At 44.0% G+C, this 21735-nt stretch overlaps 1 protein-coding gene across 1 annotated transcript in view; it reads right to left on the minus strand.

The window, feature by feature from the left end:
* Window positions 1-17581: 17581 nt before the first annotated feature.
* The window catches only part of LOC311514775 (disintegrin and metalloproteinase domain-containing protein 29-like), a gene marked incomplete at both ends in the record, with an annotated part of 70751 nt that continues 66597 nt past the window's right edge, over window positions 17582-21735 (minus strand). The window contains 2 exons of the mRNA XM_084617470.1: window positions 17582-17621; window positions 20318-20435. Of these exons, the coding sequence (XP_084473596.1) occupies window positions 17582-17621; window positions 20318-20435 (158 nt within the window). The remainder of the gene's footprint in view (window positions 17622-20317; window positions 20436-21735) is intronic.

Raw genomic sequence — 21735 nt, forward strand, 5'->3', positions numbered from 1 at the left:
GAGTCTCTGCCCCTACTTGGCTTTGGTATTGACACACCCAAGCCAGGTACCTAACCTGAGGAGGGCCTATGCCTTTTCTTTAGCACCAGCGAAAAAGACCAAGGAGCTGCAGATATCTCCGGTGGGCCGTTCCATACCTTAGCTCAAGGGTGGCCAGCCTGGGGCTCCGGAGCCACATGTGGCTCTTCAGAAGTTAATACGCGGCTCCTTGTCTAGGCACCGACTCCGGGGCTGGAGCTACAGGTGCCAACTTTCCAATGGGCCGGGGGGGGCTCACTGCTCAACCCCTGGCTCTGCCACAGGCCCTGCCCCCACTCCACCCCTTCCCGCCCCCTCTCCTGAGCCTGCTGTGCTCTCGCTCCTCTCCCCTCCCCACCAGAGCCTTCTGCACGCCACGAAACAGCTGATCGGGAGATGCGGGGAAGGAAGGGGGAGGTGCTGATCGGAGGGGCTGCCGGTGGGTGGAAGGTGCTGGGAGCGGGGGGGAGGAGGACTGACGGGGGGCTGCTGACGTATTACTGTGGCTCATTGGCAATGTACATTGGTAAATTCTGGCTCCTTCTCAGGCTCAGGTTGGCCACCCCTCCCTTAGCTGATGTACTTGTGACGCTCTCCCCATGAGATGAGTCCAAGGGAGGGTGAAGTGCTGCCTCCCTGAGTCAACACTTGAGCCTCACCACTCTTTCTTTGAGTGGGCCTTAAAGCACACACACACACACACACACACGGGAGGAAATCACTTACCACAAGTTTGACATTGCTTCATCAACCATGACTGATGGTAAGAAGAAACCGAGGGAGGTTGGGGGCAGTTCCACCTCTCACACTAGTATGCAGTGGCATGTTGCAACAGAGGTTGCTCAAGCCGTCCCGATGGGTACCAGGAAGGAAAGAGTTCTCTGACAACTGTGCATGAGGCACGTACACACCTATAGTGGAATACACATGTGTATGCACTCCAAGAAGAACAGCTAAGTTTCTGCTTCCTAGGGATAGAGAGTTCTAGGGATAAATCCTAGAGGACATGACCAGCTTAGAAGTAGGATGAGATTCTATGAAGTTCTGAGGAGACACTTATGTGAATACAGAAAGAAAAGCATAAATAAGGATAAAACCTGTTTATTCAAATTAAAAAGTGGAATAGAAGAACAAAATAAACTGACAGTTTAAAAAAAAAGGAAATTCTTTATGAATCCCATGTCACTGGCAGTTTTGACGCATCACTATCTCAGCAGGGTTTCACATGTTCTTTCAGTGGCTGAACGGATAAGAAAACAATTGATTTTTCAAATGTCCAGTATCCTGTGTTTTGTTAAACAAATTGCTTCCCTTCTAATTTTTAGACCGAATACTGCTTTTTTTCTTCAGGCTTTTCTAAAAAAACAAAACAGTAAAATGATTAAAGCATAGTCTATCTAACTGGCAAACTTTATGTAACCACATTTATCCTGCCTGCACTCATTCAGAATCTGGCATTCAGAGTTCTAAGCAGTCATATTCCCTATTGAAGAGGCAAAAGTCACATTTCCAGTTTTACTTTCACAAAGACCCTCTCTCAGGCACTATGATTTTATGTGCTGCTGACTGATATGGAAACATTATTTGCTAAGCCTCCAGTTTCCCATGTGATATGAATTATTATGCCAAAACATTTTTTAAAAGCCCTTAAGAGACCTTCATGTTGTATAGCTAAGCACGCAAGTCAGGACATTTTCTTTCTTTCATTAGATTTATAATAAAAGTCTCACTATTCATCAATCTTCTCCCTTGGAAAATATTACAAAATTAAAATATAAATAACCACACAGTCCAGGGTATATAAGAGATATAAATAAATAAATACATAAAATGACAATAAAAAATACAGATGCCTCCAGGCCTCAGCCGGTAGCATACACAAGCTTAATTCTGCCCCTTGTGTGAGTGCCTTGGGATGTTGCATTGCATGTTCACATACTTGTTTTCAAATTTCATAGATCACTACACAATTTTTCTACAAGTTTGTGTGTGTGTGTGTGTGTAGCATCTTGCAATGCATTTTTCATTCTTGAGTACTTACACTGATGTAAAATTTCCAGTATAATTTTATGCCCCAGGCCAGCAAGTAGCTCCATTAGGGAGAATGCCATGCCCATTCAAGCATAAACACAGGACTGGGCCCTTGGACTTTTTACATTACCTTTTACTCTTTTTTTATTTTCTCTATATTGCAATACCTTTGACAGTATCCAGATACACTGTGTTTTTATCCAACTAGCAGCACAGCCTTCCCTCTGTTTAGTTCAGGTGATGAAAAACTTAAATAAAAAGTAGGGCTGTCAACTAATTGCAGTTAACTCAAGCGATTAATGCAAAGCAAATTAACTGGTTTAAAAATAGTTGTGATTAATCGCAGTTTTAAAACACACTTTTAAACAACAATAGATTTTATTATAAATATTTTTGGATGTTTTTCTACATTTTCAAATACATTGATTTCAATTACAACACAGAATACAAAGTGTACAGTGCTCACTTTATATTATTATTTTTAATTACAAATATTTGCACTGTAAAAAGATAAAAGAAATAGTATTTTTCAATTCACATCAGACAAGTACGGTAATGCAATCTCTTTATCCTGAAAGTGCAACTTACAAATGTAGAGTTTTTTTTCCACATAACTGTACTCAAAAACAAAACAATGTGAAACGTTAGAGCCTAGAAATCCATTCAGTCCCACTTCTTGTTCAAGCCAATCGCTAAAACAAACATGTTTACATAATGCTGTCCACTTCTTATTTACAATGTCACCTGAAAATGAGAACAGGGGTTCGTTGGCATGGCACTGTTGTAGCCAATTTGCAAGGTATTTATGTGCCAGATATGCTAAATATTTATATATCCCTTCATGCTTTGACTGTAGATTGCACTTTTTTTTACAGTGCAAATATTTGTAATAAAAATAATAATAAAAAGTGAGTACTGTGCGTTTTGTATTGTAATTCAAATCAATATATTTGAAAATATAGAAAAACACCCAAAATATTTATAATAAATTTAAATTGCTATTCTGTTATTGTTTAACAGTGTGATTAAAACTACCATTAATCATGACTATTTTAATCTTGCGATTGTGATTATTTTTTGTAATCATTTGATCACCCTAGTAAGAAGCTAAATTGCCTGTCAATGTAGGTGGCCTTGTAACATCTTTTAACATGGTTTTCATTCTTGAATACTTATGCTAATTTTGCTTACTTAAGTGTACTGTTGACCGAACCCATATACAGTGCTAAATATTTTCTTTTCAACCAGTAGTACAGTTCCCCTATGTTCACTTCAAGGGATGAAGCAATTATCTACATAGCTAAATTACCTGCAGACTTTATGGCCTATCTACATCACCAAGCTTTCACTGGTTCTTTAGGTTGTTACACATAATATGTAATATGTGTTGTGCACATTTTACTTTGTCTTTTTCATCTAAATGACTCTCCTCTCTCCTGGCCCATGATTAACTTGCATACACAGTACTGCAAGCAGGGCCTTGTGTACTGTGCTGCAAGCTGTATCTCATTTCTATTGGCACCCCAGTTCAGCAGTCTAGAAATTCTGAGACAGCTTCAGGGAAATGAAGAAAATGACTGTTTCAAGTCCTTTGAAGATGTGGTGGTAAATTCTGGGTGATGCTACTGTTTCAGACTGTTTGCAGATTCAGGCATGGGCTGCACCACCTGAACCCTGTGGCCCAGGTCTGTTTATGGATTGCTTCCAGGAATGGAGGAAAGAGAAGAGGAGAAGAGAGGGTTACTCATCGTGTGCAGTAACTGAGTTTCTTTGAGATGGGTGTCTCTGTGGGTGCTCCACTTCAGATGAACGTGCATCCCTGCACCTGCAATCGGAGCATTTCAGCAGCAATGCCCATTTGGGTTGCACATGCGCTCTCCCCATCTCGCGCCACCTCGTGGCAGCTACATAACGCTGGGCGATCAAATCATCCTCAGTTCCTTCTCCATCACAGAATGTATATCTGAATTCCAAAGTAGAAGGGAGGAGGGCGGGTAGTGGAGGACCCACAGGGACAACCATCTCAAGGAACTTCAGTTACTGCACAAAGTGAGTAACCTTCTCTTCTTCAGGGAATGTCCATGTGGGTGCTCCACTTTAGGTGACTGTAGAGAAATGCCGCTCCCTGGAAGGATGGGGCTTCACAGTTGGATCTACAAATGGTGATAAGACAGTGAGTCCTAACAGAGCATCCTAGATTGAGTCTTGCTCAATTGTGTAATGCTCCATGAAGTTTTGGTTTGAGGCCCAGGTGGCTGCTTTACAAATGTCTGTTATGGTGTAGCGGGGTAGCCGCCCTGCTCCTGCCCTGAAAGGGTTAAAGCCCGCCCTGGGAGTGGGCTGGGGCTGTGAGAAAAGGCTAGACGGATTGGGAACGCAGCCTCAGCTGGGGCCATGCCCCAATCAGGCCACAGCTGGCCCTATAAAAGGCCAGTGAGCCAGGAGCTGGGAGAGTCTCTCTCTAGCTGTAGAGAGAGAAGGACCTGGCTGCTTGGGAGCTGAGCAGGGTACTTAGAGTGGAGCAGGGCTGGGGGAAGGCCAGAGGAGCTGGGGAGCTCCAGCCTGGAAAACCCCCAAGCTGCAGGCCTTGCTAAAGGCCAGGAAAGGTACTTGGGTACAGAGGGAATAGGCAGAGGCAGCTGCTCCAACCCCCCTTGCCAATGATGAGTGGCTATTACAGACTGCAGTCTGCCCCAGTGAGCGGGGGCTAGATGGTGACTGGCAGTAGCCACTGAGGCAAGGTGGGGATAGAGGGTTGGGAGTTCCCCTGGGTGGGGAGACCCAGATTGTGGGTTACTGCTGGGGCAGAACTCCAGGGTAAAGGGCATTGGGGTCCGGGAGGGACACAGGGCCAGTGGCAGGCGAGACACCAGCCTGCAGAGGGCGCTCTGAAAGCTGGAAAGAGCTAATTCCTGAGATTACCAGCAGGATGCGCCACGCCGGTGAGTCCTCGCATCACTATATATGGGTACACTGTTTACGAAGGCTATCAAAGTGGAGAGCAATCGGGCAGCGTGTGTTCGAGCCCCTGGTGGTAGCAAAGATGAATGCACCCAGAAATCCATTTAGAGAGTCTCTGCTTGGATATGGCAGAGCCATGGCTGCACCTCTTTGCTTGCTTCACATTTACCGCTTGAAGTTTGTGTTCGTATAGCTTTAGAGTAGCGTTAGTTAGCTATAGCTATCCTCCTCTCTCCCCATTTATTTTCTTTCAATTTTTTAAAAATTATTATTAGTTAAGATTCCATTCACCCTTGTAGTGTAGTGTAGCTTTAACTTCCTTCACCTGGGAAAACGCTACTTCTGGGGCATGCCCGGATCACTGGGGTTTAAATGCTTTTCTTGCCAGGAGTTACGGGCACTCTCAATGTATCTGTTGTCTGGGTGAGATATACATACCTCAGAAGTGCCCCCATTGACACAATCTCAAGTCTCGCGCCAGAAAAGCAAGGAAGCTCAAGTTGAAACCTATCCTTATGGAAAAGTCACTGCTCCTGGCTTCCGACCCTGGACCACAGACCCTCCCCCAGGTACTGGTCTCTGCCAACCCCAGTAACAGCTTCCAACAGACATTCCCTGTCATCCTCACAGAGGAAATTACTGTCGTCAAAAAAGGTGGTTAAAAATCGAGCAACAACCTCCCCTTCCAGGGAATCAGCTAAAAAGAAACAATCACTAGCTCATTTGACACTCTCGGTATGGACCATGGTGCTGCTGAGCACCTACGAGTCAGTGGGATCCTCTGGTATCACTGATACTGCAGAACCCATAGACCCTAAGTGGATGGGCTTTGAGAGGAATGGCAAAGAGAAGTGTCCTTCCTCATCCATGGTACCCACAGAGCCGCTTAAATGTACCGCACCAGGCAGCTTAGTATCACTGCATTCCATGGTGCCACCTACTGGTCACCCTGTGCATAGCACAGCCACATTGGTACCAACAACCTCTACAATTTCAGTGGCATCACCACCAACATCCTCTGCGGCACCGATGCTCAGATTTCTTGTGATGGGGTGTCTGCCCCAAGCTGGCCCATAAGGGGTTAATAGAGCCCTAGGGAGGCTGCGCAGGAAGCAGCCAATCAGGGCTGGGCTTGCCCATATAAGAAGAGCTAGGGAGCACAGCACCTAGGGAGCAGAGTCACTCCCTGGAGCTTGAGGAGAGAGGTCGACTGGCTGCCTTGGAAGCTGAAGGCAGCAAGCACAATGGACAGAGCAGCGCTGCAGGCAGAGACCTGGGGAGCTAAAGGCAGCTCCTTGCAGGTTGCAGGGATTTGCAGGCTGAGGCCCTCAGGCAAGGGCAAAGAAGGTGCTGGGGCCACAGGGAAGTGGCCCAGGAAAATCTACTGAGGAGTCAGAGGGAGCGCTGCAAGCAGCGGCCATCTATAGGGTCCCTGGGCTAGGACCCAAAGTAGTGGGCAGGCCTGGGTTACCCCCCACTCCCACAATTTGCTACTGAGGAAGTGGCTGGACTAAGGGACTGCAACATTCCCCTGGAAGGGGGGAGCACAGAGTGTGGCACAGCCAGAGGGCTGTGTCCTGAAGAGGATGCCATGGTCCTTGGTGCGACATAGGTCCAGGAGCTCAAGTGACAGTGGCGAGGCACAACCAGAAGAGGGCACGCTGGTGAACAGAGCTAATCCCTGGGACAGCCAGCAGGAGGAGTCGCAGTGGTGAGTCACACCTGGCCACAGTTCTACAATTCCTTTTCCTGTTAGCTTCCTTTAATTCCTAAGGACCTGTTAGTCTCTGCAACACAGGAATCTCCCCTTCTTGGTAGTGATGTTACTCTGGCACACTCGGTACTGTTCCAATCTACACCACCATCCAAATCGACCCCTCCTTTTTCCAGTGAGGATAATGATGAGGAGGAAGGGGACATTTACTCCTCATGCCACTTCTCACCCATTCAGACAACCACTGGACGAGGTCCAATTGAAAAAAACTTGATTTCAGATGCTCTGTTAGGACTCACTGTCTTATCACTTGCAGATCCAACTCTGAAGTCCCATCTTTCCAATGAGGGGCAGTGCTCTTCAGTCACCTAAAATGGAGCACCCCTAGGGATACTCCTCAAAGAAGAAGAGAAGGTTACTCACCTTGTGCAGTAACTGAGTTTCTTCAAGATGGATGTCCCTCCCTCCTCCCCTCTACTTTGGAGATCAGATATGCACTCTGTGGTGGAGAAGGAACCTAGGGTGGTTTGGTTGCAAAGTGCCATGTAGTCACCAGGAGCAGTGCGAGATGGGGAGACCCAAGTGGTCACTGCTCCTGAAATTCTCCAATCCAAAGGCAGGAAAGCACATTCATCTAATGTGGAGCACCCACAGGGATATCCCTTGAAGGAAAGATTAAAGAGGAGGTGAAGGTGTAGAAAGACTGCTGTGGGTGGCCTATATTTCTCCCCTCCCCCTTGCAGAACAGATTGCTGAGAGGCTGTGTGTTCTGTCATAGAAGCAGCAAACTGAGCTGTGCAGCAGTTCCAAATTAATATAGAAAGCAATTTGGACAAAACAACAGTTTCAGCTATTTTGGTGGGTGTGGTTAAATCAGAAGTCAGACCCCTGACCAATGGATTTCTTTTTATGTGTGAGAACAGAATTTTAGAAACTAATCTTAGCATCTGGAGCAGGAGCTCCTTGGCAAATTCCACACCTACAGAATCATGGATTACATTGGACCTACTGTTCCCTCTAAGCTGTGTGCGTGTGCGTGCGCACACAGATCCTAAACCCTGCGCACACGGTGAAACACCGCGTGCACAAAAATTTGCACTGAAGCATAACAGTTTGCACAGAAGAAATTTTTTGCGCACACGGCCTGTCAAAAATTAGAGGGAACATTGATTGGACCCTGACTAAAATATGCTACATGCATATGTAAAGTTGCAACTGTGTGATTAATATTAGATTATTAGAAAAATAATAAAATACCACGTAATTAAGTAATGTATAATAAAAATGTTCCCCCAACTGGGCAAAGTTAAGGTTGTGGTTGCAATTTTAACTTTGGCATCTGACTTTTGAGTATTTAGTCATGCAACCTTAACACTTCACTTTGAGTGACAAATGCTAGAATTATCATGCGCCCACTACTAAAACATCCTTGCAATTTCTAAATATTATAGGCGACCATTTCCTAACTCAGAGTGTTGCACTCAGCATGGGGAAGTTTTTTATTAGACCTCATCTTGACCAATAAAGAGGAACTGATCACAGAACTCAAAATTAATGCTAAATTAAGTACAAGAGATCATGACTTGGTCACCTTTATAATGTGCAAACAGAATAAAGTACAGACCAGTGATAGATATATATTTGATGCTCTAAGAGGTCTAGTTTCACAAAGCTGAAAACAATTATAAGCCAAAGCAGTTGGGAGGAAGAATGTAATCAGAAAAATGTGAATGATAATTGGGAACTGTTAAAGAACACTTTACTAAATGTCCCAAAAGCCACAAGCTCACAAACAACGAAGAAGACTGTATTGGTTAAAAAAAACAATCTTGCTTCGAGGGGAAGTGAAGGCAGCTGTGAAAAATAATATAAGAGAAGTTGAAAGTAATGAATATAAATCAGAAGCTAGAAATTGAAAATTGATAATGGAAGCAAAGGGACACAATTAGAAATACATGGCCAGCAGAGTTAAGGACAATGAGAAGGAGTTTTTAAAGTATATTAGCAACAAAAATAATGTTAATCATCACATTGGTTCATTACTAGATGAAATGGTAGAACTATCAATAATAATGCAGAAAAAGGTAGAAGTGTTCATAAATATTTCTGTTGTATACTCGGGTAAAAATAAAACAGATGATGTAGTCATTTCAAAGGAAATACTCCTTGCACTCCACTGTATCTCAGAAGGATGTTAAACAGCAGCTACTCAACAGTTAGATATTTTTAAACAAGCAGGTCTGGATAACTTGCACCCAAGAATTTTAAAAGAGCTGGGTGAGGAGCTTGCTGGACCATTAATGTTGATTTCCAATAAGTCTTGGAACACAGAGGAAATTCCAGAAGACTGGAAGAAAGCTAATGTTATGCCAATATTTAAAAACAGTAAACATGATGGATAAATCTAATAGTGTTGATGCAATATCCAGAGACTTCTGTAAGGCATTTGATCTGGTACCACATGATATTTTTGTAACAAATATGGCAATGTCCTGCACTATCTTTGGAAGATCTTACTGCATTAAGTGTATGTACCATTGTGGAACAGGGACTATAAGTAATGCCATGGGAAAGGTAGCTACAGTTCCTCCTGGAATTAAGAAAAATGTGGGGTAGAGAGGAAGATGGGTGATTAGGTAAATTCACTCAGATTGTAACACTTCCAGAGAAGTACACCTCCCTGGGTGATGCTTACATATACTAGTTCAAACTGGATTATCCAGAAGCCAACAGACAAAGAAAGGACTTTTGGATAAATAGCCTGTGTTTAAATTCACTCAGGGCCTTCTTTCTGATCCAGAAAATGAACAGGACCTTTTGTCCCCAGTGGGTGTGGGGAAGGTTTGGAAGAACGGATAGCTGCCATTGGGGTGGAGTTGGAGTGGGGTGACATCTGGTAAGCTTTTTAGCATGCGTGTAAATTCTTGTATTTTAATCTGTTTTTAATGCTTTCACCTTAAGAATAATGTGCTTGCTTAGAAAGGGCTGTGTGGTAACTTAGAACTGTGGGCAATTACAACTGTTCATAGCCTCTGAGGAGAAAACAAAGTGCAGACACAGGTCAGTTTAGGCCCTCTGGCTTGCTGGGAAACTCACAGTATAGGCAGGGAACAGTGCAGCTTGAGAAAACCCTGTTCAGGAGAAAGAGATGTAGGTCTATGTCCAAGAGAGATGACGGATGAAAAGCCAGGAGCCTACAATGGGTGCTGTTGCTAGACCATGAGTGGGAAGTACAGGTGCCCCAAAATGTGGCTATTTTGATTTAAAATCTAGAAAGATATAAAATCAACATGACACATATTAAATGGATTAAAAGATGCCTAATTATTAGGTCTCAAAGTAATTGTAAATGGGGAATCATCAGATGGGTGTGTTCAGGCCCGCCGACGGGGGAGGGCAAGGGGCAATTGCCCAGGGGACTGGGAGATTTAAAAGGGCCCAGGGGGCCCTGGCTGCCACCACTGCTGTGGTAGTGGCGGTGGTAGCCGGGAGTCCCGGGCCCTTTTAAGTTGCCCGGCTGGGCTGCAGGGCTCCTACAGGCGCGCTGGACTGCTCCGAGTCCAGCGCTTTGGGGGCCCCGTGTGGGCCGGTGCAGTCGATATGGGAAGTAACGGCATCCCGGAAGTGACAAATCGTCACTTCTGCCCCAGAACCCTTCCCCTCAGGGTTGGCCCTGGCCCTGGCACCCAGAATTGCTTTCAGCGGGCCTGGGTGTGTTTCTAGTGGGTCCCACATGGATCAGTTCTTGGCTCTAATTTAACATTTTTATTAATGATCTGGAAGAAAACATAAAATCATCACTGATAAAGTTTACAGATCAAACAAAACATTGGGGGAATAGTAAATAACAAAGAGGACAGGTCACTGATACAGAATGATCTGGGCCATTTGGTAAGATGGGCACAAGTAAACAATATGCATTTTTAATATTGCTAAATATAGATGTATATATCTAGAAACAAAGAATGTAGGCTATATTTACAGAATGGGGGACTCTATCCTGAGAAGCAGTGATTCTGAAGAAGATATGGTGGTCCTCGTGGATAATTAGCTAAACGTGTGGCCAAAATGGATAATACAGTCCTGGGATGTATAAAGAGGGCTTTTTTCCTGCCAAATATCAAGTTGCTATCCCAAAATGTTCCTGTGCTATAACTGAGAGAAAGCTTGCAGATTTTTTTTTGCATTGGGAAAATGTGTTTCCAAATCTCCTTGTTTGTAAAATAGCTCAATGACTTTTTTGCTTAATCAAAAAAACAAAACAAAACCTAACCAACCAAAATAAAAGCAACCCATGGGGTTCAAAAAATTCACCCCCAAATGTGAATGTTTTGGAAAGCTACAAGGAGCTAAAAATAAAAGATTAAGATGGAATGGCTTTGGGAACCTTATCTGTAGCAGTTGCAATACTCATATTCTGGCTTTATTATTTTCAGCTCTCCATGATCATTTTTCAAATTGAAAAAAAGAAGAGAAATTTTGATCTTCCAGACTAGAAAATGCTCATGTGCTCTTCGCATATTAAAGAGTAACTGAAGTGAGCTATGTGAAAAACACTTACTGTGTCTGCAGCATCAGATCTACCTTCTGCTGTCTGTCTTTTTCTGGAGGGCCTACAATACAAACCACATGCTGTTTAGACAATTCAGTTTGTGAACAAGCTGAAACTGTAATTATTATGCATGGTTTTGAGAAGATGCTTCTAACATCTATCAAACCAGCTGTGTTACATGAAAGAATGTTAATTAATCATGTTTCTGCATTTCAGATTAAACCAGTCTAGCTGGATGGGTTGCTCTTTCACCTTAAGTAACTGGCATCAGTGTGCAAATGTTGGCTCCTGCCAGCCTCCATCTCTCTGGAATTCCTCACTCCAGGTTTTCCATAGCACTTGGTATAACCTTTGATCCCTGAAAGTGGATTGATGCTAAATTTAGGTTTGGCCAGAGGGAAAAATGCCAATAAACCCACTTAAAGCAGCAGAGCAGCCTACCAGCTGTGGAAGACTGGAGGCAGAAGGGAAACTGCGGCAGCTGAAGCACCCAATGCTAGAGCAGGTAAGATACTCCTACACTCACACACAAGTTTCTTATTACATCTGCAGTCATGATGCTATTATAATAGGTCCTGAACAAAGTAAAATAAGTGCACTCTGATGACCAGCGAAGCTAGTCTCTTTAGAATGTACCAGAAACCCATTTGGAGTCTTCATGATGTAATATCCAGAGACTTCTGTAAGGCACATCTCCCCAACACACACACCGTTTCCTCTGTCCTCCCACAAAATATGGGAGGCTAAGATCCTCTTGGGGACTATGACTAATAAATAGAGACCATGTTTGCTTGGCATGTATACAGTCCATAACAAAACTTGTACCCATCTCATCTGGAGCCTTGGAAACAGGGTCAACATAGGTCATACCACTGCAAGCACCTAAAAGGGCCAGGCAGCATCACACTGACATTCTGAGGGTCATCCAGATTTCCTGTCTGAGTCTGACAATAGAGAGGAAGTGATCTTCTGTGTGACATATGGTAGAATTCTCATGCTGCCAGTATTAAAACATTCTTCGAATTTCTAAACATAATCAATGACAATTTCCTAACTCAAAAAGTGTTGCAGCTAACATTGGGGAATTTTATATTAGACCTTGTCCTAACAACTAAAGAGGAACTAATCACAGAACTAAAAAATAATGGCAGGTGAGATACAAGATCATGACTTGATCCCATTTATAATATGAAAGCAGAATAAAGTCAGATCAGTAATATAGACACATGGTGCTTTAATAGAGCCAATTCACAAATCTGAAAACAATTATGAGCCAAATCAGCTGGATGGAAGAATTTAATCAGAAAAATGTGACTGATAATTGGGAACCATTTAAGAATACCTTACTAGATGCCCCAAAAGTCACAATAAAGGAAGAAGGCAGTGCTGGTTAAAAAATCCACTCTAATTTAGAGAGGAAGTGAAAACAGCTGTAATAAATAACAAAATAATATATAACAAATGGAAGAAAGCGGAAGTTGAGAGTAAAGAATATAAATCAGAAGTTAGGAATATTTGAAAATTGATAAGGGAAGCAAAGGGACACAAGCAAAAATCTATGACCAGCAGGGGCAAAGACCATAAGAAAGAGTTTTTTAAATACAGTTGGAACAAAAATAATTCTGAAAATGGTATTGGTCTATTACTAGATGGAAATGGTAGATTATCAATAATAAGACAGAAAAGGCAGATATGCAAAAATTATCTCTGTTCTATATTTAGGTAAAAACATCTACAGTATCATCATATGGTGATTTTAGAAGCTTGGAGTCGTTCCTCCTTGTTTGCATCAGAGGAAGGCCCTCTGCCTCGCTACACCATCTAATGGCTAAGGGCTGATCAACAGGGGATTAGCACTCTATATTAGTAAAGAGTCTATAGCCAGCCCGCTGGCTAGGGCAGGCAGCAAACACATCCAGGCTCAGCCCTCTGGGCAGGGCCAAGCAATACTAAGTAGTCAGGCTCATGTCCTCTTGGTGGGGCAGAGCAAAAACAGTCTATAGCAGATGGCAGACAGTCAGGCTCCAGATGCCTGGATGGACACAGCAGAAGCAGTCTATCGCCCAGCTCTCTGACTGGGGAAGACAGCAAACAAATGCAGGCTATCCGACCTAAGGTGGGTAGGCTGCCATCCCAAGGATGGGGTTGGCAGCCTAATCCACCAGGTCCCAACCCAGGGCCTAACAGTGGTGGGGAATCCCACCACTTGGTCAACTGGGATCCTGCTGAAAAACGCTGACTGTGGCTTCAGCAAACACAACCAGACTAGTGTCTGGCTTCCCTGGGCTACTTTCTGTCCCTACTTGGTCACAGGGCTTTATCGCTCATGGGTCCTCGAGGTACTTGGCAGCCAGCAGTTCCAGCAGCTCCTCGTGGTATTCACCGAGTGGCAGCTCCTCCAGATATTTGCCAGGTGGCAGCTCCCCTGGATATTCCTCCAGAGACAGGGGTTGACACAGCTCAGTCCCTAGTTCATGGGCAAACAGCAAGGCAGCAGCGCCTGACTCTTTCGCTGGCTCTCCCTCAACTGAGCTGGAGGATCTGCCTCTTATACTTCCTGTTCCTCCCCTCTGCTTCTAGTGCAAGAGGTGGGCCTGGCCTGGCTCCACCAGGAGGTGGGGAGTGGTTCCTCCCTGTCTGTATCAGAAGGAGGCCACTCCACCTTGCTACAGTGATAACAACCTCTTTCCATTCCACTACTATCTATGGAAGATGTTAAACTGAAGCTACTAAAGTAAGCCATTTTAAAATTAGCAGGTCCAGCTAACTTCTGTCCAAGAGTTCTAAAAGAGCTAGCTGAGGAGCTTGCAGGTTTGTTAATGTTGATTCTTAATACGTTTTGGAGCACTGGGGAAGTTGCAGAATACTGAAAGAAAGCAAATGTGCCAATTTTAAAAAAGGGTGAACAGGACAGGCTTAATTATAGGCCTGTCAACTTGATGTTGATCCCAGGCATGATAATGGAGCGGCTGATATGAAGAATTGTGAACATAGTTCCTATTTTTAAGAAAGGAAAAAAAGTGATCCAGGTAACTACAGGCCTGTTAGTTTGACATCTGTAGTATCAAGGTCTTGGAAAAAAATTTGAAGGAGAAGGTAGTTAAGGACATTGAGGTCAACGGTAAATGGGACAAAATACAACATGGTTTTACAAAAGGTAGATCATGTCAAACCAACCTGATCTCCTTCTTTGAGAAAGTAACAGATTTTTTAGACACAGGAAACGCAGTGGATCTAATTTACCTAGATTTCAGTAAGGCATTTGATACGGTGCCACATGGGGAATTATTAGTTAAATTGGAAAAGATGGGGATCAATATGAAAATTGAAAGGTGGATAAGGAATTGGTTAAGGGGAGACTACAGCGGCTCACACTGAAAGATGGACTGTCAGGCTGGAGGGAGGTTACCAGTGGAATTCCTCAGGGATCGGTTTTGGGACCAATCTTATTTAATCTTTTTATTACTGACCTCGGCACAAAAAGTGGGAATGTGCTAATAAAGTTTGCGGATGATACAAAGCTGGGACGTATTGCCAATTTAGAGAAGGACCGGGATATCATACAGGAGGATCTGGATGACCTTGTAAACTGGAGTAATAGTAATAGGATGAAATTTAATAGTGAGAAGTGTAAGGTCATGCATTTAGGGATTAATAACAAGAATTTTAGTTATAAGCTGGGGACGCATCAATTAGAAGTAACGGAGAAGGAGAAGGACCTTGGAGTATTGGTTGACCACAGGATGACTATGAGTCATCAATGTGATATGGCCTTGAAAAAAGCTAATGCGGTCTTGGGATGCGTCAAGCGAGATAAGGCGGTGTTAATACCGTTATACAAGGCACTGGTGAGACCTCATCTGGAATACTGTGTGCAGTTCTGGTCTCCCATGTTTAAGAAGGATGAATTCAAACTGGAACAGGTACAGAGAAGGGCTACTAGGATGATCCGAGGAATGGAAAACCTGCCTTATGAAAGAAGACTCAAGGAGCTTGGCTTGTTTAGCCTAACCAACAGAAGGTTGAGGGGAGATATGATAGGGATAAATACCGGAGAGGGAGAAGAATTATTTAAGCTCAGTACCAATGTGGACACAAGAACAAATGGATATAAACTGGCCATCGGGGAGTTTAGACTTGAAATTAGACGAAGGTTTCTAACCATCAGAGGAGTGAAGTTCTGGAATAGCCTTCCAAGGGAAGCAGTGGGGGCAAAAGACTATCTGGCTTCAAGATTAAACTCAACAAGTTTAGGGAGGAGATGGTATGATGGGATAACATGATTTTGGCAATTAATTGATCTTTGACTATTAGTGGTAAATAGGCCCAATGGCGTGTGATTGGATGTTAGATGGGGTGGGATCTGAGTTACTACAGAGAATTCTTTCCTGGGTATCTGGCTGGTGAATCTTGCCCACATGCTCAGGGTTCAGCTGATCACCATATTTGGGGTCGGGAGAAATTTTCCTCCAGGGCAGATTGGAAGAGGCCCTGGGGTTTTTTTGCCTTCCTCTGTAACTTGGGTAACGGGTCACTTCCTGGAGGATTCTCAGCATCTTGAAGTCTTTAAACTATGATTTGAGGACTTCAATAGCTCAGACATAGGTAAGAGGTTTATTGCAGGAGTGGGTGGGTGAGATTCTGTGGCCTGCGTTGTGCAGGAGGTCAGACTAGAGGATCATAATGGTCCCTTCTGACCTTAATATCTATGAGTCTATGAATCTATGAGAAAGATTTGGGGGTCATGGTGTATAATCAGATAAACATAAGCTCCCTGTGTAATGCTGTGGCCAAAAAGTGCTAATGGGATCCTGGAATACATAAACAGGGGAATCTTGAGTAAGAGTAGAGAGATTATTTTTCTTCTTCTGCTGCTGGAATACTATGTCCAGTTCTGGTACCCACAATTTAAGAAGGCTATTGATAAATTGGAGAGGGTTCAGAGAAGAACCAAGAGAATGATTAAAGGATTAGAAAAATATGTCTCAGTGATAGACTCGAAGTTCAAACTATTTAGTTTAACAAAGAGAAGGTAACATGGTGAGTTGATTTCAATGTATAAGTATCTACAAGGGGAACAAATATTTAATAACGAGCTCTTAAATCTAGCACAAAAAGGTGTAACAGGATCCAATGGCTGGAAGTCAGAGCTAGACAAATTTAGAGTGGAAATAAGGCATACATTTTTAACTGTGAAGGTAATTAACCATTGGAACAATTTATCAAGGGTCACAATGAATTCTCCATCACTGGCAATTTTAAAATCAAGATTGTATGTTTTTCTAAAAGATCTGCTCTAGGAATTATTTTGGGGAAGTTCTATGGCCTGTATTATGGATGAGGTCAGACTAGATGATCAAAATGGTCTCTTCTGGCTTTGGAATTTATGAATCTATGAATCTATAAGTATGCCCTTGTCCTCACACTGTCCACCCACATTCTGATAAATTATCTGCATGCTGCAGGTGGACTTTCCCAGGTTCGTCTTGAGACTGAGCCTTCTGACCAGGTCTAGAAGCATGGTGGTTGCTTCCTGTGTTTCCTGGTAAGATTGTCTCTTTAAAAGCCAATTGTCCAAGTAAAGGTACATCACCATCCGTGTTGATTAAAATAAACTTCCACACCTACAATACCTCAATGAAAACTCTCAGTACTGCCAAGAGTCCAAAGGGAAGGACCCGATACTGGTAGTGTTGCTGGCTGGCCATGAACCTTAGGAATCTCATGTGTGCTGGTTGAGTATTCACATGGAAGTAGACGTCTCTAAGATCAAGGACCATGGATCAAGGACCATGAACCAATTTCCTGGATTTAGAGAAGGCATAATATGCAACAAGGTCACCATTCTGAACTTCAGCTTGCAGATAAATTTGTTCAGTTCCTTGCAGCCCAAGATGGGTCCCTGTCTTTTTAGGACAAGGAAGTACCTTGAATAAACCCCTTTCCCTTTCTTGCTGAAGGTGCTAGTTCTTTTGCTCCTGTTTTGAGGAGTGACTACCTCCTGCAGAAGAATAGGTTAGTCCATTTCAGGTGCGCATACGCCTCTTGAGCCCTTAATCGGAGATTTTCCATTAGCAGTGTCCATTCAACCTGCGTGTGCATACTATGCACTCTTGTGCTGCACACTGAGGATATATAGAGCTGTACGGGAGAACTGCACTCTGTTCCTTCTCCATCCAAACATCCTACTGAGAACAGTCTGAAGTAGAGGAGAAGGGAAAATAGTGGAGCACCCACAGGGGGACACATCTCGAAGAACTGCAGTTATGGCATAAGTTGAGAAACCTCTTCTTCACGTAGTGTCTCTATAGGTGCTCCACTTTGGGTGGCTCCTGAGCTGTATCCCTAGAAGGAGGAGGGAGCTTTAGAACTAAGCGCAGAACTGACAATAGTACCTCATTACTAAGTGCCGCCTTGGATCAGGTGGCATGGATCAAGGCATAGTGCTTAGAAAATGTATGTAATGGAGCCCATGTAGCAGCCCTACAATATCTCAGATACTGGAACATTTTTGAGTAATTATTCCTTCCTGTTTATGGATGTAGAATATGCAGGCCATATTGGCCATCATGATCTAACTGATTTGCCCCATTGAGAGGCGAGAAATGAAGGCAAGCATTCCTGACAGCCCTAATTTCCAAAAGGTAGATGTGGAGATTGGTTTCCTGAGGTGACCATCTACCCTGAGTTGTGAGAGTATTGAGGTGAGCTCCCTATCTCAAGAGAGATGTATCCTTTGTGAAGGTTGTTGTTGGAGGTGGGAGAATGAAAAGAATACCAGCACAGACATTGAATTGATTTTTTTACCAGTCTAGGGAGTTCTTCATGGGGAGGGAAAACATGACTTGCCTGCTCAGAAAACAGGCCATTCTGAGCCAGCTCTGGAAGCAGCGGATGCATAGTTTTGCATGATCAGTCACGAAGGTGCAGGCTTCCATATGACCCAGGAGCTGTACACAATTCCTTACTGCAGTTCATGGACTCCCCTGAATGGTCCTGACTAGATATGCTAATGTTATGAATCTGTCGGTGGGGAGGTAGACCCTGGCTGTCAGTGAATCCAAGTATGCCCCATGAATTGTATTTTCAGTACACGGTGGTATGTTGGTACCAGGGAAAAAGACAATATAGAGGACAAGTGGGATACCAAAAGACCCTGCGTACCTATGTGCAGTGGAGAGTCAGGTTCATCTGAGACAAAGAGGTCTTTAGGAAAGCTAAACTCCTCCAGGACCAGAGGTCAGCTGAATAGAGGGGGGACTAGTTAGAGTTTAAGCCAATCGGGGTAAGTACCGGTGCTACTCTGGTCTTTGGGGGCATCTGGTGCTCCGACTGCACAGTAGTTGTCTGTGATTCAGAGGCCATGGATGGTGTGGAGGGTGCAGAGGTCAGTACTGAGACTTTCGAAACATCAGAGTGTCTCTTGTATGGTTTCTTTGGTACTGGACACACGGCATGGGTCAATTGGTGGTTCCCAGCAGTATTGGGTACCAGGAGACTTAGAGCTACTGGAAGCCTTTTTTTTAGGTGGCACTGGGCACTCAATACTGAAGGAGCTTGGAGCCTCAACAACACTTCTTTTTTGGGCATCAATTCTCTGAAGTGATCTAGGTCTCTTGGTGCTGACAACTCTCAGAGGATAATTGGAAAACAACTTATTTGAAGCCTTAGAGGAGTCTCCCATGGTCTCTTCCCAAGAAGGCCTATCAGGAGAATAGGCTGCAGTGAAAGTCAACAGGGACTTCAGTTACCGAAGACTGTTATATGTGGGGATTGTGCAGGCCTGGGTCTGATGAGGATCACAGGGAGTACCCACTCTAAGTGTCATCTACCTGTTCTTCCTAGACCTGCTCCCAAAACCAATACAGATTTGGCACCTAGAAAGGCAGTGGATATAGCTAGCATGCCCATCACTAATGGGAAGTCTGTGTATGTCTCTTGGCTTTCACTAGAGGTACCCCTGAAAAGTTAAACTGTAAACCAGAAGGCTCACACCTTCAGTGGGAATCTGGGGAATGTGCTAAAGCTGTTGGGGACACTGCACTAGTTTTAGGACCTAGACATTTAGACTGCAGAGGTCACCGCTGCCAAGAGGGGTCTCCTACTTGAGGTCTGCTCCAGGAGTGTGTGGCCAGAGGCACAAAGCCAGGAACAGTGCCTAACTCAACCCTGTTCCAGCAAGCAAAAGGCACATGGGATTCAATTTGTGGATTAAAAGTGGGCAAAAAGAGGAAGTGTGTGAGGGAGTCTCTTTCTGTTAAAACTTTCATGGTTTTGAGAATATTTAATCCCAAAACTGGACAAAATGTCAAAACCACAAAAAAAAAAATTGAAGTAAGGACTTGGAAGAAAAATTCCACTTTGAGACAACCAAAACATAACTTTTTAGCTTCCCAGCTACCCACAAGGAAGGTTCAAGTCAATTTCACAATAAATTGACAAGAAGCCTCCAGCCCTGCTGCTGGAGAGGCAGAGAGCCCCTTCTCTCTGTTTCCCTGCCAATCCCCTCAAGTTCCCAGAGCAAGTAAGGTGGTGCTCTGCCTGTCTGTCCCCTAGAGCCAGTTGGGAAAGTGGGGAGGCAGAGCTTCCGATGCAGAAACTATCTGTCCCTCTGGAGCTATGGGAAAGGTGGGAAGGTAAAGAACACCAGTGCTGTCCTTCCCCATCCCCTGGCACTGTGTGGAGATGGTGATTGATGAAGGTTTCATTGAATCTGTACTAGATTTGATGAAACGTTTTAATCTGCCTAACTGGCATTTTCTGACTAAACTAAGTTTTGGCAGAAAATTTCCAGCTGGCTCTAAATTAGATTACCTCACAGCAGTCTGGTGAGTGTCCAGTAGTGGGGAGCCCATCAGTCTGTGACAGCACCCTAGGCTAATAATGGACCAGTTAGGAAGTGTAACAGAGGTGCTTTTGCAGGTGACCAGCAATGCTTGGCAAGTTTACAGCCAAGTGTAACACTGGGGGAGCTGGGATTAGAAATAAGTAAGTGTCATAACCTTATCATATAGTGTAAATATGAATGGAATTTTACTTACCTGCTAAAGACCCGAGCAATTTGAGTTCTTTTATGCACAGCAAAGCTGAGAACCAGAAGAAGAAGAAGTATGCTTCCAATTGCTATTCCCATGATGATGACAATGTCACTATTGGACACTTGGAAAGAAACAGACACAGAACATTACACTTTGTTTGCACTTAGGACTTACTCATACAACTGTAACAAACATTTCCGTGTAAACAGAAGCTTGTCCCTGTATGAAGTGTACATGCCTCACACACACATACAGCTATCTCGTACGTACATTGACAATACTAGCAAAGAGGGCCTCCACATTTGTTTGGTCTGCAGAAAAGGTGCCAGCATTGATGCTTGTTTCTGCTGTGCGTCCCCCCTAGTCATGGATGCCATGTGCTGGCAGCACGTGGGCATGCTGTGTGGTTGGCTTATTGCACATGAATTATGATGCAATATAGCTGACCAAAAAAAAGCTAATGCAGTTTCAGGTTGTGTACGCACAAGCATCAGATCATGGAGTAAGGAAAGAATACTTCTTTTCCATATGGGTTTAGAGTGACCACACCTGGAATTGAGTTCATTGTTCAGCACTACAGTTACAGAAGGATATTTACAGATTAGGGGGAGTGAAAAAAAAATAACGAAACTATCAGGGATCTTGAGGGTTTGATTCACAAGGAAAAAGTAACAGAGGTACAGGCTTGGTTGAGCAACAACTAACGGGGATCATGGCAACAGTCTACAACTATGTAAGTGTTCTCAAATGAGAATGCTCTGCTTCTCCCAACCCTGGTAATTCAACCAGAGCACCCCAGCAAATGTTAGCTGCCGCTGTAAGAGAGGCAGTCTCTCGAAACCTGGATTCCAGGCTAGACAGAGCTTTAAATGTCATACCCAACATCCAGAACTGCAGCCACAAATGAACAGATACCTAGGACAGATCACACAACATTCCTGTCACATGCTAATAGGCGAGCCACTGCCTTCTGCACCAACTACCTTCTGGGGGGCAGACTGGGATCCACAGGAAGCATGGAAGGAGTATATAGGCCAGACAGGGTCCCTCCCTGTGACCACCCCATGGACAGAAAAACGCTTCTCTAAAGCAGTGGCACTAACAGCCAAGGCGCCACATGGGTGATACATACACTACAGAGCAACTGCCTGAACTCATGTCTCTGGCTGCCTCCAGCTATCGCCATGATGTCAGCAGCACCAGTGTGTGTGTAAAATGCGTATCTGTGCAGGAGAGAGAGGACTGAATGGAAGTGTGTTGAAGTTGCTGGAGGAGAGGCTAGGAATTGCTGTGTGGAGGGAGAAAGAACATTTATTCACCTTAAAGTAACTTTGCTAAATCAAGGGTAGTAATATACTGTGCCTCTCCCAGGTGGTCTACCTGCGGCATTGGTTATGTGTTGAATTGGAAAATTACATTGA

Source organism: Lepidochelys olivacea (assembly GCF_965140295.1).
Source record: "Lepidochelys olivacea isolate rLepOli2 genome assembly, chromosome: 1".
In the NCBI taxonomy this organism is placed as follows: domain Eukaryota; kingdom Metazoa; phylum Chordata; order Testudines; family Cheloniidae; genus Lepidochelys; species Lepidochelys olivacea.